This window comes from Ornithorhynchus anatinus, chromosome 9, assembly GCF_004115215.2.
Source record: "Ornithorhynchus anatinus isolate Pmale09 chromosome 9, mOrnAna1.pri.v4, whole genome shotgun sequence".
Classification (NCBI taxonomy): domain Eukaryota; kingdom Metazoa; phylum Chordata; class Mammalia; order Monotremata; family Ornithorhynchidae; genus Ornithorhynchus; species Ornithorhynchus anatinus.
The window spans coordinates 52,749,009-52,763,545 of record NC_041736.1 but is presented as its reverse complement, the minus strand read 5'-3'; the positions used below and the strand labels follow the sequence as shown (position 1 = coordinate 52,763,545).

Sequence of the window (14,537 nt, the reverse complement as noted above, 5' to 3'; positions counted from 1 at the left end):
TTTTACAGATGAGGTAACTGAGGCACAGAGAAGTCAAGTGACTTGCCCACAGTCACACAGCTGACAAGTGGCAGAGCTGGGATTCGAACCCATGACCTCTGACTCCCAAGCCCAGGCACTTTCCACTGAGCCACACTGCTTCTCATAACGAATCCTCATTTCACAGATGAAGCAACTGGGGCACAGAGAAGTTTACACGACTCGCCCAAGATCACATGAGAGGCAGGTGGCAGAGCTGGAATTACAACACAGGTCCAAATCAAGGCCAACCTGATTTTACACGGTACTTTTATACTTTCCAAACTACTTTCATGGAACAATATGCAATCTAGGTAAGAAGAATTCGGAGAACACCTTCAGTTCCAAGCTGCCAATGAAAATCTCTACAAAAAGGTTCAAGGAATCATTTCTGTATGTTCTAGTGGGTCTGTGCCAGAGCACATCACCAGTCCACAGAAACTTCATTCTGGGTGAGTTCAGCTAAGCCAACTGTCCCCACGACCTATGAGTGTCAGCAAAACCCACAGCCCATACCGTAGATTACCGCCCAGCTAGCAATATCAGTTGGAGTATTCACCAGGGTGATCTTGGCAACGTGGTGGACATCAGACTTAATAACCTCACAGGATGAGTACTTAACTTGTGGGGATAGCTTACTAATTGCAAAAGGATTAGGCTCCAAATAATTAACAATATTTCCTTTAGTCTTGGTAAAGATGTTTAAAATCGGTATTTCAGATTTGCTTTTTAAAAATTCCTATCTGCAGCTCACAGTCACTTTAATAAATGTTTTGGAAAATATCCTGAAGAGAAAAGACCATGATCCAAATATCATTTTACTCAGCAAGGTTTTGGGTACAAAATGACTGATACCTCTTTAAATCCTAAACACTTATACATTTATCCTATAGCCAAATTTCTACTAGAGTCTCAATACAGTATCTGAAAGGAAGGTAGAAACAAGACAAATTATGAAAGAAACTATTTTTAGAGGTAGGATTCCCATTTTTTAACATTTCATTTGGGACAATTTATTTCAACTCTGAAAATCATAAAGCATTAACATCTGTTCTACAACAATCACTTGATCACATATTTTGATTAAGGTAAATAGAAGCCCTACTAGCCTGCAAGATAGCAAATCATTCTGACCTCCAACTGTTGCAATTACAAAGAAATAAATGATCATAAAGAGCTGTCAAAAACCAACAGAGTTTTATCTTTTAAAATATATCCCAATGTTAGTCGACAAAACTGCTTCAACTAAGTAATTTACTTGGATTTTTTTTTATCCAGCTCTATTTCATTTTACAGTTTAGTAGTCCTTATTGTTACAAAACCCAAGGGTTTTGCATTACTTACATAATCGTTTTTTAATTAGTCAATCTCCACCCAATTACTTTTTCTATTTTCCAGATAAGGAAACTAAGGCACAGTGCAGGGAAGCGCTTAGGTCTAAGAATACACACTGACAGGCAGTTAAAGATGGTAATACACATCCCGTTCTTTGATGAAAAACACTCACACAACAATCTAGACACGGCTTCTCGCCATTCCTGAAACCTGGCTCTCTCCTCATGTTGCCTCCCCTGCTGCTCTCTCCAGATGGAGCCTCGGCTTTTCCCACTCCCCAAGACTCACTGGGAGAGAGAGAGGAGTTGGCTATTTTCTTGCTCCCCAATGCCACTTGCTCATCAGTCCACCTCCCCCATCCCTCTCCCTTCCTTTGAAGTCCAGGTCACCCATGTCCGCCACCGACTCCAGTTACTAGAGGGGATGGAGAGGATCGCAATCCCAGCTGCAGGGGTAACCTCATGGAAAATTCAAGGGTCTAGTAAATGTTCAGGCAGTTTGTAGAGTCTGATTCACGTGCAAATTATATTTGGGATAACAAAAAGAAACACGTTTATGCCAGAAGTTAAAAGGAGATCATTTTCTATGCATGTCATGTGTTTACAAATGTAAAACGCAAAGATGTGTGGCTTTATGCACTTGTACTCTCCCAAGCACTCAGTACACTGCTCTGTACAGAGTAGTAGTAATGACTGTGGTATCTGTTAAATTCTTACTATGTGTCGAGCACTGTACTAAGTACTGGAAGTAAGCACTCAAATACCATTGATTGACTGATGGATCTTTAGGGGCTACAGATGTCGTAACTGAGAACACTCACAATTCCCATTAGTCCTTTTGGGAATTATGGACTTCAGGACATAGGTAAGCCTAATTTAAAACTAGAAACTGGCAAAGAATTACCACACCTTGAAAAATAGATATATTTTTAACGGACAGCACCACAACGGATTAAAAAATCTACTTGGAAGCTCAAGGGTGTCCGAATTTCACTCCGTTACTCCCTACCTCCTGGAAAGACCACTATAAAACCTAGGTGCTGATCAACCTAAAACAGCTCTTCCAGATTTTCAGAACCATCTGAGCGGAAATAAACAGAAAGTCAACCCCATATGCCATTGGCAATTTCTCATAGTCACTTGCCTCAGTCAACAGTAAAGTTACTTGTAATATGCCAACAATTAATAATCATTCCAAAAAGACAAATTCCATTACAGATCAAAAACCTATCACTAAATAAAAACACAATATGGCTGAGATCTGACTATCGTAAAACATTTCTCTGACTGGAATGGTGAGCCAACTTTCGGGGGTGACGGGAAAATCAGAAGATTCACATGGGTATAGAGTACAGCCAGTAATCTACAGGAAATGGGTTGGCAGCAGCTGGGAGTGGAGACAGGGGCCACAGATTCCCCGACCTGGGCTTATGTGTCTGGGAACTGCTAAAAAGATGGAGCTGCTGCTCACTGAAACTCACAAATGGAAATGATAATTAATATAAAGCATGTGCACCCACCCCTGTCTCAGAGTTCTAAATCATTTGGTGTCCACAGACTTCATTGGTCATCAGCATTCAAAATGTCATTTTGCAGAGAGCTCAAATATAAAACCTGTATATCCAAAGGACAGTCTCCCATAAACTCGGTGTGATGTCTAAACTGTAAGCTCCTGTGGGCAAGGAATTTGTCTACCAATGCTGTTGCATTGTATTTTCCCAAATGCTTAGTACAGGGCTCTGCACACAGTAAGTGCTCAATAAATTGCATTGAAAATGACGTCCAAAGTAAAGGAGTAAATTGCAAGTTGATTCAGAATTTCTTAAAAAAAAAATGCAATGAGGCCTGTCACTGAATTCCGTTTTTACTTAACTGATCATGTTATAGATAACATCTTGCATTGGCTGTAAAAATCAAACCATTAAATGGTCCTGAAATTGTTATAATCCTGAATTAGTTCTTTTCAATTTGCCAAGGAAATGAATACTTATTCCATAAATACATTATATTGCACAGGGTTTTTAAAGTTTTTTCTTAGACTGCTTTGCTAAACATCATCAAATGCAATCTTACACCTCTCTACTGTTGAAGAGAGGAGGGATGGAACGGTGATATTGTACCCAGTTCCCAGATGGAGCTACTAAGGCACAAAGATTCATTAAAGGCCTTGGAACTCAGTAGCCATGAGAAGTGTACAGTAGATGGATTGTAGAATAAATGGAAAGGTGAGGAAACCAAAATCTTCAAATGTTAGAGACTGAACTTTCATTTGCATTACAAAGAAGATCCCCTTGCTAGAAGGTGTGGGGAGTGAGGGAGGAGACTGGTTAAAATGAAAATCTGATCCCAAATTTGGTCTTTTTTTCCTCTAGAGTAAAAATAGGAAAGATGAATGTATTAAAATGTATTGCTAGCCTAACACTAAATTAGATAAATGATGGCAGGTTTGTTATTTCCAAGAACACGCATTAGGAAATTGCTGAGCATATTAAAGAGGGATTTTAGGCCTGAAACACACAATTAATTTGAAGCAAATAGAAGTTGAAGTTGTCAATTCACCTGAGCAGATAGTGGAAGAACCTCCTTGCGTATCTGCTGATTGGATCTCTAAATTCCAACACAGCTGTATCTGAGAGTGGTCTTGTTGGAGCATAAAAGGTCCCAAGGCTTGCCTCGAGCTGTGCTGTGGAATTCAAACATAGCCACACTGAAACAAGTGAAACTGTTTCAATTACAAGAGATTGCTCATGTTTGCAGTCAGTCAGGTTTTGCACACTTAGATGAAATGGGAGCTTGTTGCAGGAAAGGTGAAATTAAAATATGACAGCTCCTACAAAAACAAACCTGTGTATAAACTTTCACTTCAGGCAAAGCTGACAATGACTCTGAGCAACAAAAAGCTGTCAAAGATGCAAAATCCATAATGAACCAATCCTACCACAACTGGGCAATTAAAACAGTGACTCATCAAAGTAGCACAGTTTGAACAAGTTTTTCCAGTAAAAATCAGCTCATGTACACTCTCCTTTTGCTCTTCAACTAAAGAAAGATACCTTTTGCTGAAAGGGGCTTGTGGATTTCATTAATGAAGTCCAAATGCCCCAAAGCAGAAGCCAATAAAACTCTTGGAAACCTTCATTTTCAAAACATGCAAAGTATTGTTGACAGACCTAGGATATATTCTCTTATCCAGGCATAGATATAAAAGTTATATTTTGATGTCAATGAGACGGTACTAGGGAGTGAGTACCTTTCAATTCTCCAATATTCTTCAGATAAAAAAATTCAATTCATTTTTCTGCTAATATTTGGTCAAGTGGAACAGTTTTATACTTAGTAAATAAAACTAATCCTTTACCTCTAAGCATTTATGATTGTTTAGCAGATTTGAAAGATTTACATTTTATCTGAGCACAATGCAATGAACATAGCCAAACTGCTAATAAATTAGATTTCTTTGGTATCTTAAATCACCACAGTTACAGACACAGATAGCCCAGTTTGATGCGGAAGTCAGAAATGAAGATCTCAAAAGTTTACCTCAGGATCGCTACAGATAAAAACAAGCTCACAGGTTCTACTAATAAAAGGAAAACAAATTGCCATGTCAAATTTGGTAGATTCATATAGAATAAACCTTGGCTGAAAAAATTCAGAATGATTTATAACCATGTTGGCAGTTACATGAAGGAAAAAAAGAGACACCCAGTTTATTGTCATCATGTACTTTTTAAGCCAGTTTCAAACAAGACTTTTATCTTACACTCTTCATAGTTCTATCACAAGAACTGAGTACAGCAAAGGCCACAACTGCCCATTTGTGAATATTCTAGAACTCTAATTTACAACTTAATAGAACCACCAAGAGACAGCAAAAGAATTAGCAATATCCCTTCCCAGCTCAGTAGGAGCAAATTAGAGCAGGTAAATTGGAGCACTGGATTATGGGAAGCTCTGGGGTAAAATTTTCACAGACTGGTAAGATTCCTGCGATTTTTGCTATTAAATCTCTAAATGATAACATAAATTAGCACCATTCATTGGATTTATTGAGCGCTTACTGTGCACAGAGCACTATACTGAGAGCTTGGAAAATACAATACAGCAAATAAAGGGAGATCATCCATGCTCACAACGGGTTTACAGTCTAGAGGGAGTAGCCTTGTCATTTGGCCTATGGCACTTTTTGGAGGATTTTGCTCAGTTTGAAGGCATGTTCCAAATTGACTTCTTGAGATGGAGTCAGACTGCAGATACAAAGATGCTAGTGAATCGATGGGAAAGATAGGAACCACAGTTAGGAGTGATGGGAGGGGAAAAGTAGTGAGCAGGAGAGAAGGAAATAGGGTTTCAACTGGGCATGGAAGTGAGAAATTTAGGCTCTGAATGAGAAGGCAAGGGGAGCCATGTCTTTAGATAGGAAAGAGATACATTTCGTAGTCTAAGGCCTTGGGAGGTAGAGTTTTTTATGGGCTGAGCCTAGTGTCCAAATCCTGAACTCACTGGTCTGAAACTGGATCAGATGTGTCTCCAACTCTGCATTTTGGGCACATGAGACTATGGGGGCCATGGCAAGGCAATTGACACTGCCCCTAGACTGCAAAATCCTTGAGGGCAGGAGATTAGGTCTACTAATTCTTTTCTAATCAATGATTGGCATTTATTGAATGCTTACTGTGTGCAGAGCACTGTTAGGCACTTGGGAGAGTAAAACAGAGTTGGTAGACTGGATTCCCCAAGGACTTAGTACAGAGCTCTGTACAATAGGTGCTAATAAGCACTACTGTTTGCTAGAAATATGAAAGTGCAAGATGTGGAAGTGACCTTCTGGACATATACAATTGTTCCTTGGCCTTCTGACCTTTAAATAACCACAGGCCCTCTGGGAGTGAACTGCCGGCCACTTTTGATTCAGCGATCCCGGTTTGGTCCCAGACTGGCTTTGAATATGGCAGTGTGTTCCACTTGGGATGAGTTGGGCACAGACTGCTGATATTCGATGAATCAATTTCAGTCCCAAATGCCCATTTGCTGCAGCAGAGTTTTAGATTTTGATAGGGCGTTTTGCTTGCTTAGCCCCAGATGTTTTACTATTCAAAGTGTGAAATCTGAGCCAATTTCCCATTGTGACTAATAACTCTGCACAATGAATGCATTGCCTGGGTCACTTGAAGTACTGATTTCTTTTTTTGTTCAAAAAACTACTTCATATTATGTGCCAAGTGGTCAGATTATTAGAAACCTAATTCTCTCAGCTTTACCATCGGACAATAACACATTGTAACTTGAGTCTGAATGCACCACTGCAATGAAAATAATTATCTGTATTAAAAACACACATATAGAAAACCCATAAACTTTTGAAAAACAGTTCAATTCTGACCTTCTCTCTCCAGGGTGAACTTCTGTCTAAGAAGGTGATTTACAATGGCACTCATACTGATAAAACACTGATGTCCCATAGCGTCCCAGCTCATGGTACTTAAGATATTTATTGCCTCATCGATCTCGTCATAACGAATGTATTGGTTGATGATCTCTACAAGACCCAGCCTTCCCCCAGTGAAGACACCTGTCACGAAAATTGAAAACTAGATGTAAACTTATCCAATAAAAATGCAATTATATCCACTAAAATATCAAAAAAATAAAAGTTTAATTACAATTTACCATCTGTCAAAAATTGCTTTCTTTATACTTCAATGTACCTGGGATAATTCCATTAATAGTTCTGATAATCACTGTACTACTTATTTGAGGTAAATGTCAAAAGGAAGCGATGTCAAAATTAGCTTGAGTACCTATTATTGTAGCTAGTTTGCCATATTCATTCATTCAGTTGTATTTATTAAGCGCTTACTGTGTGCAAGGCACGGTACTAAGTGCTTGAGAAAGCACGATACGGACAATAAACAGTGACATTCCCCGCCCACAATGAGCTCACAGTCAGGGGCGGGTGTGGGGAGGGGAGGGGGTCACGTAAATAAATAACACTTTCTTCGAAGGCAAAGTGAACTTTGTTTTTACTGATGTTTGATCCCTGAAATGCTTAGGTTTTGCTACCCTGGCTTGAACATGGTTCCAGGCTCAGCCAATCCACATCCCAGCATGTTAGCCTGGTTTGTGTCTGGTTTGGACCAGACCCGGGGGGAGGGAAGGGACCTAGGCCACACTTTCAAAGTCCCACAGGTTTTCAGATCATTTGAGAATGAGGTGAGGTCCACTGTCCATCTGGAACTTTTATAAGCCCCGTATGGGGACAACGGAGCTTTTTGAAAGTATTATACATATTCTCTCCGAAGCGCTTCCTGCAGAGTTCTGCACACAGTAAGTGCTCAATAAATGCCATTGACGATGACGTATGCAGGACCCCAGCATTTATGTGGTAATCCTCTGGCCCTACTATGCTTTAAACAGAGCATGACCGGGGCTGGTGCTTCGTATGGACTGGGTTGAAAATCTGGGCCCTAACCTTTCTTCACCCAGGAATAACCTAAAGTAGGCCAACTTTGGACCAGCTGTGTAAGGGAGAGCTGTGGTCCCAAATGAGTGTGAGGGTTGAGAAAAATTCCCTTATCTTCCAGGTACAGTTTTGTGCCATACCAATTTCATGTGCTATCCTGAAGTTTACTGCAGAACTCTAGGAGGGTCACCCAAACCCAATCAGCTTTTCGGGGGCCTGGCTCCACTGAGTCAACAGTGCTAGACAAAAGGGCAGTAAGATTAGTTCCTGCAGGCCAAATCCAAATCAGTGTAAGGCTCTAGGTAGAGGCCCCAACACTACATTTCACCTGAAGGACATTCTAGACTAAGAGTTTAATTACCACCTTCCTTTCTAGCACTCCATCTGGTCTCTCACTCACACACTTCTAGCAACATTTTCACCTAAAAAGTTTTCATGTGTAACAAGAAGTAAAATGCAGCAACAAAAACCTTGGGCCAAAGTTTGTAGTGGAAACTGTACTGCGATACTACAACAAGGTGACCAGATATCCCCCTGCCTAAAAAAACCACCAAACTGTTGGAACATTTCTTCTTCCCAGTGTATGAGAAGAGTAGAGAGGTGGGTTCGAGGGCAGGTCCTTCAGCTGCCTGAGTTCTAGGCTTCAGGGCCCAATTCTCAGTACCTAAAACCTGGAGCTAATAGTCTATGGCTTGGGTGCCATCCCTCAGAGCTGAGTCCCTGAGGCCTACAGCTTGGGTAACCACAGCCCACCTGACAATTGGACCAGTGCGTGGCATACTGGAAAGAGCCCAGGCTTGGAAGTCAGAGGTCGTGAGTTCTAATCCTGGCCCTGCCACTTGTCTGCTGTGTGACTTGGGGCAAGTCACTTAACTTCTCTGTACCTAGCTAACTCATCTGTAAAATGGGGATTAAGACTGTGACCCCTGTGTGGGACAACTGCTTACCTTGTATCTACCTCAGTGCTTAGAACAGTGTGTGGCACACAGTAAGCACTTAAATACCATGATGATGATGATGATGATGATTATCTGGAGCATAAAGGGCAGGAATCCGTGTCCCCAAGCTCGTGGACCTGGCTCACCTATGCTGCTTTTGCTACTTGGGTGGAAGCAGTGGTCTGGATGGGTTTGTGTCTTTCTGTACCCACTCTCCTTATCTTTTTTTTATGGTTTTTAAGTGCTTACTATGTCCCAGGCACGGTACTAGGTGCTGGGGTAGATACAACATAATCAGGTTGGACACAATCCATGTCTCACATAGGGCTATAGCTTTAATCCCCATTTTACAGATGAGGTAACTGAGGCACAGAGAAGTTAAGTGATTTGCCCAAGGCCACACAGCAGAAATGGCAGAGCTGGCATTAGAACCCAAGTCCTCTGACTACTAGGCCCATTCTCTTTCCACTAGGCCTTCTCATCCTTCCTGTGTTCCTCTATTTATCTCCCACACCCTCTGTCCCCTCCCCCCTCTCTATTTCTTTAGTTATCTTTCCCTCTCTCCCCTTCAGTACATCTCTGGCTTGCTATCTTTCTTGTCCATTCATATCCACTTTAGGAAAGCTCTGTTGCTGCCTTGGCCCTGCCACTGTTCCACTTCAAGCCCCCCAAACTCTGCTGTCCTTCTGCTAAAAGCCTTTACTTGATGATTGGTGTTCCTAATATTTGGGTTTTTCTCTTAGTAGTAAAATTTAGTGGTAATAGCTCTACTTTCTTTTTTAAAAACTCCACTGGGATCACTGTATCTTGAAAAGAGCTGCATCTGGCATAAACCACTGTTTCTACAGACTCCACAGCTAAAATCTCAGTAAAAAATAATTGTTCAATGCTAATTATTTTGTGTTTATCCTTTCAAATTGGTTTCAAATCATAAAGGTGTAAAACAAAAGAAATAATACTCGTTTTGCATTACTATCTCTCAAAAACAGCTTCGATCTTATTTCAAACCAAACATTTTCAGGCAATTAATTCATAATGTGCACTAGTGCTTTTGAATAATTTAATAAAAAAGTTATTTTGTTTAAAAATATGGTTTGATGCACAGACTCATTTTCCTCAACCAAAATTTCAAAGATTTTAGCATGAGGAATTAATTTCAGAGGTATTGCAGCCAAAACATTTGTTTATTTTAGACTCTGTAAATAGTTCTTAGCACAACAGACCATAAAATAATTGGAGCCGTTTCAGTTTTTAGGATCATAAATGAGCTTTTTATAACAGTCCCTATACCGAGAGAGCCCAAGAAGAAACTCAAAGCCAAATCGAAAAAGAGCAATGCGGTGGCTGCTTCTACTATTTAACAGGACTCAACTTGATGGGGAATCTGGGGAATTGCCCTGACTGAACTAAGCAGTAAAAATTTATTATTCTTTTTGTGTTTTTGTATATCAACAAATTCTACTGTCCAAAAGCCTTCATCAGCCAGCAGTCAGCCCTGAATAGGACTCATAAATCAGGGCAGTTCCCTGGCAGCAGAAATTGATCTGAAGAATTTTGCAGGCAGAGGGATGTTGGAGATGGGTTGGATTCTGCCTCTATTAACAGAAAGATGTGCTCTCCTGGAATAAAGTTGGAGCCAAAATAACAAAAAAATGTATTTTTGCTCCACTTGCGTATTTTATTGCCTGTTTAGGTTTCCTTGGCAATGAGGGAACTGCACTTAGTTTAGGGTCTTTAGCTTTTGATTTTGATTTCACAGTATCAGTATGGTTCAATAGCAGTGTTTCTATGGTATTTATAACACAGAAGCCCTTTGATAAACCAGAAATACGTATCCATTTCCGTGGATATTTGGCAAAAACGTGAAGCCTGCCAGATCATCAGTGCTTAGAACAGTGCTTGGCACATAGTAAGCGCTTAAATACCATCATTATTATTATGTCTCCTTTTTATTCCTAGTTTATGGAACTCAATTTTGGTCTAGACCATGTTTTTCATGAAATTTTTGTCAATACTCCTTCTTGTCTTCCAGTAATAAAATCCTATATCATCAGTTACCTATCTGGGTATAAAAAAAAAAGCCAAAAAAACCCAAAAAAACTAATGAAAATTTTTATCACGTAAGAACCAGACTTGGGTAGAGGAAAACGTCTGTTCTACAAAAACCTAAGGGCTAGTAGGACAGCCATACTGAAAGGTTGACAAATTTAAAAAGGCCCAATTAGAGCTAAATCTGCCCTACCCCCAACCTCTCATATGTGGATTTATGAATCCCAAGAGTCCGGCAAAATACGCTCTAACAGCCTTTCCTTGATCATTTAAACATTTAATCCTTGTCGAATATGGGCACTTTTGGTGAGACTGCATTATCTGTACTGTTAGATTATTTTAAATTCTGATACTGCATTTAACACATCATGGACAAAATTGCTTTAGAAGGAGTATCAACAGAATCTATCTTTTCATATATTCCATGTTTATAGAGTCCTTGTTAGGTAACCAGACTGTAGCCGGTAAAACCAACTGTGACCTCCTCTAGACTGTAAGCTCGATTTGGGCAGGGAACATGTCCACTAAGTCTGCAGTATTGAACTCTCCCAAGCACTCAGTACAGTGCTTGGCACAAAGTAAGTGTTCATAAATACCACCGATTGACTGACTTCAGACGCCTCATATTGCTACTTCACTTATGGTTGCTGGGCTTCTTAATTTGATCATTTTGTGAATACTAGGTAAAGAAATCAAAAAGCACAAAGTAACAGACTTCCATTTCAAGTGCTGGTCCGCTTAACTTTTGAAATACTAAACTATACCTTTAAGGTTCAACTTTCCATAAGCTTGCACAAGAGATATCTTAACAAACCTCAAACACTCCTTATGGGGGAAACCTCACATGTAACTACCTGTTTGAGTGTGATACGACTTGCACATGTAAAAACCATTTAAGTCTTTGCTTCAGTGCAAATATGAGTTCTGAATTTTCCTTGAGAAAGTTTGGCTTTTGGGCTACTTTAATATAGGGCTCTTGCGGGGGGGGAACCCGAACTATCAGTTTATGATTCAATGGAACCCACTGTTCATTGAAAAAGAAATGACTAAATCGGTACAGGAGTTAATTTGATTTTAAAAGAGGGGGAGAGTGAAATCAAGTACAATAATGACTCATCAGGAACTTGGTATTCAAAAGGGAAAAATCCATAGATGAATACAAATTTTAGTGATACACTTTAATTGGAGAAGGCCACATTTTTCCAGTGGACTCTCTTGGATGGTGTGCTTCCAAGCAACCTACTTGGGAAAAAAGGGTGACAGCCAACTCATTGCTTAATTGATTTAGGAACAGTGCCCAGGGAGACAGTCCAATTAAGTTTACAAGCTGGCAATTAGCAGGAAGGCCCCTAAATCCCTGCACTGAGAGCCTGTTTGCTTTCCTGAGAACATAAAAGTGCTTAGAGATAGGAAGAGAAAGCTTTGCTTTCTGGAAAGCTGTTGTGAATAGGCCCGAGAGGGAAGACTGAAGAAAAACTAGGTATAACTGGGCAGAGGGCCTTCTGTTTAACAGGTAACTGGGGCAATTTATAGGGTATTTCTGCAAGTGTATCTACATGTGTCTTTGGTGAGTGTAGTAAGACCATATTCAAGAAAATATCAAAGTGATGCATGTGGAGATACGCATCTCAAACTACGATTAGGGAAGGTTGAGTTAGAGCATCACTCACTATGTTTTTTAAATAATGTTCTCAGACAATCATGACATTCTGGATAGATTTAGACTCCTTTATATTGTTGGGAAAGGCCCAAGCTTTCCAGCTTCACTGCATCAATTAATTCAAAGCTTTACCTTTTGGGATAACAGGTTATCTGAACAGGATTTAGGGTCATTCATTTAATTTCAGGTGTTAAAGAGTATTCATTGCACTGTTATTTGATTCACTGTCTCCCGGAAAACTATTTGCATATAAATTGGCCTATGAAAATCTATTTAATAAACATGGCAAAAATCTGTCAACTTTTCACTGCAAAAATATGCCAAAATTTCCTGTTTCAAAAAGTATTGTCTTCTCTCTGCATGCAAATGATTATAATATTATTCGCTAAAGGAATTTTAAGGAAAATAAATGGTAGAAAAAGTAAAATTGACTTTCTCAGAATAACAGTGACTCACATTTCATAAAATAACCAAACCAATAAGATATCTGGGGACTCTTTTGGAATTCCTTTTTTTATTCTAAAATCTTACCAAAAGTAGAGAAAATGAGGTGACTGAACTGTTATAAAAAAATCAACTCTTGAGTTTCCTAACTTTTGATTTTAAATATGCTGGTTCTAAATAGAGATAGGTGTTTAATTTCCTGTTTAAACTTGTCCAAATGCAAAAATAGAAATACAAGTTCTAATATTTTAGACAGTTACATCAATGACAACCCCCTTCTCCACTCAAGGTATCTATCTACTTCGCACATGCTCACCTAAGCTTACTCTGGCCTGAGATGCATGACAACATACTTAGAATTTGCACATTCTGATTCTTCTCTGAAAAATATTCTCTTTTGGGTCTTTCTCCTCTCTGGTGAACATACATTCTGAATAGAAATAAGTGAAATGTAATAAGCATATTCTCTAGATATCCTTTTGCTGCTAAGTCCTTCGTATGTTTTTTTAAAATTGTGGACTCACTGGGGAATTCTTTATATATTTCTATTTTTAAAATTCAGTGATTTTAAACAAACCACTGAAGCAACTTCCTCTGGACTCTAAAAATCTGCAAAATCATTCCTATCATTTAGAAAATTTCATCAAGTGTTACTTTTAAAACTCACTGATCATTTTACCAGCAAACATTACTGTTCCAGAAAGCAACGTGCATGAACACTGAAATTAGGAGCTTCATTCTGAGACCTTAACTCTAACGCCTCTAGTACGAGCGCTCTAAAGGGTAATCAAAAAGAGCTGCTGATTGTCTTACCAAGTTTAAAAAGTAGTACTCCTATAGGTCCTTTATCAAACCTCAGGAAAAGGAGATCATGGATGTCAACATCGTTAGCACACTGAGGCACTGTCCATTGAATCTGAACAAGGCTGTGGGAGACCTCAAACCGTCTACTGAACTGCAGAGTGTCCTCTGGGGAGCAGTCTTCGGCCAAAAGCTGTACTTTAATCGGGGACAGTGCTGTATCAAAAATCTGCAACTCCCCTTGGGAGCTGCCAACCAGAATTAAGGCCCCTTCGGGATGACAGCTTAGCAGTGTAGGCAAAAGTTCGGCCTGGGCCAAGAGAGTGACTCTGCGGTTGGCTTCGTAGAGAATCACGGAAGAGTCCTCGCATCCCAGAATCAGTTTGTCTTCAGAAATGTTCCTGCAGCAGCTAATGGCCTTTGATCTTAGTGGTATTCTGGTGATGGCCACACATTGGATTTTATTCCTAACACACTCATAGACGCAGCTGTCAGCCATGGGCTCTTTGTCTACGCTGATGGAGTGTTCCACTGTGTGCACCTGATAAGGCTGATTAGTGCTAAAGCTAGCATCAAGTGGATTCCATTCTGTACGGATGTAACTCAAAACCTGCAAAAACAACAACAGCAAAAAAAAAAATCAAATTTATTCGGGTAGACATTCGTAATGTTTCATTCTTATGCTGTGAGTTCTCACGCAAGGTGATACATATTAACTAACTTGTTTGAATCTTATTAAAAACCCTCCCCAATTTAAATCCTACCAAAAAATAATTTAAATACAAAGCATGGATGCGGCTGCAAAAAGCAAATTGTCACATGGATGTAGG

The 14,537-nt window shown here is 39.7% G+C and overlaps 1 protein-coding gene across 7 annotated transcripts in view; it reads right to left on the bottom strand.

The window, feature by feature from the left end:
• Positions 1–14,537, bottom strand: part of LOC100082296 (WD repeat containing planar cell polarity effector) — a 193,954-nt gene that overhangs the window by 90,214 nt on the left and 89,203 nt on the right. For all 7 annotated transcript variants that reach the window (XM_029072178.2, XM_029072180.1, XM_029072177.2 and 4 more), the window contains 3 exons: positions 13,720–14,317; positions 6,736–6,924; positions 3,912–4,035 (listed from right to left, as the gene is read on the bottom strand). In XM_029072178.2, the coding sequence (XP_028928011.1) occupies positions 3,912–4,035; positions 6,736–6,924; positions 13,720–14,317 (911 nt within the window). The remainder of the gene's footprint in view (positions 1–3,911; positions 4,036–6,735; positions 6,925–13,719; positions 14,318–14,537) is intronic.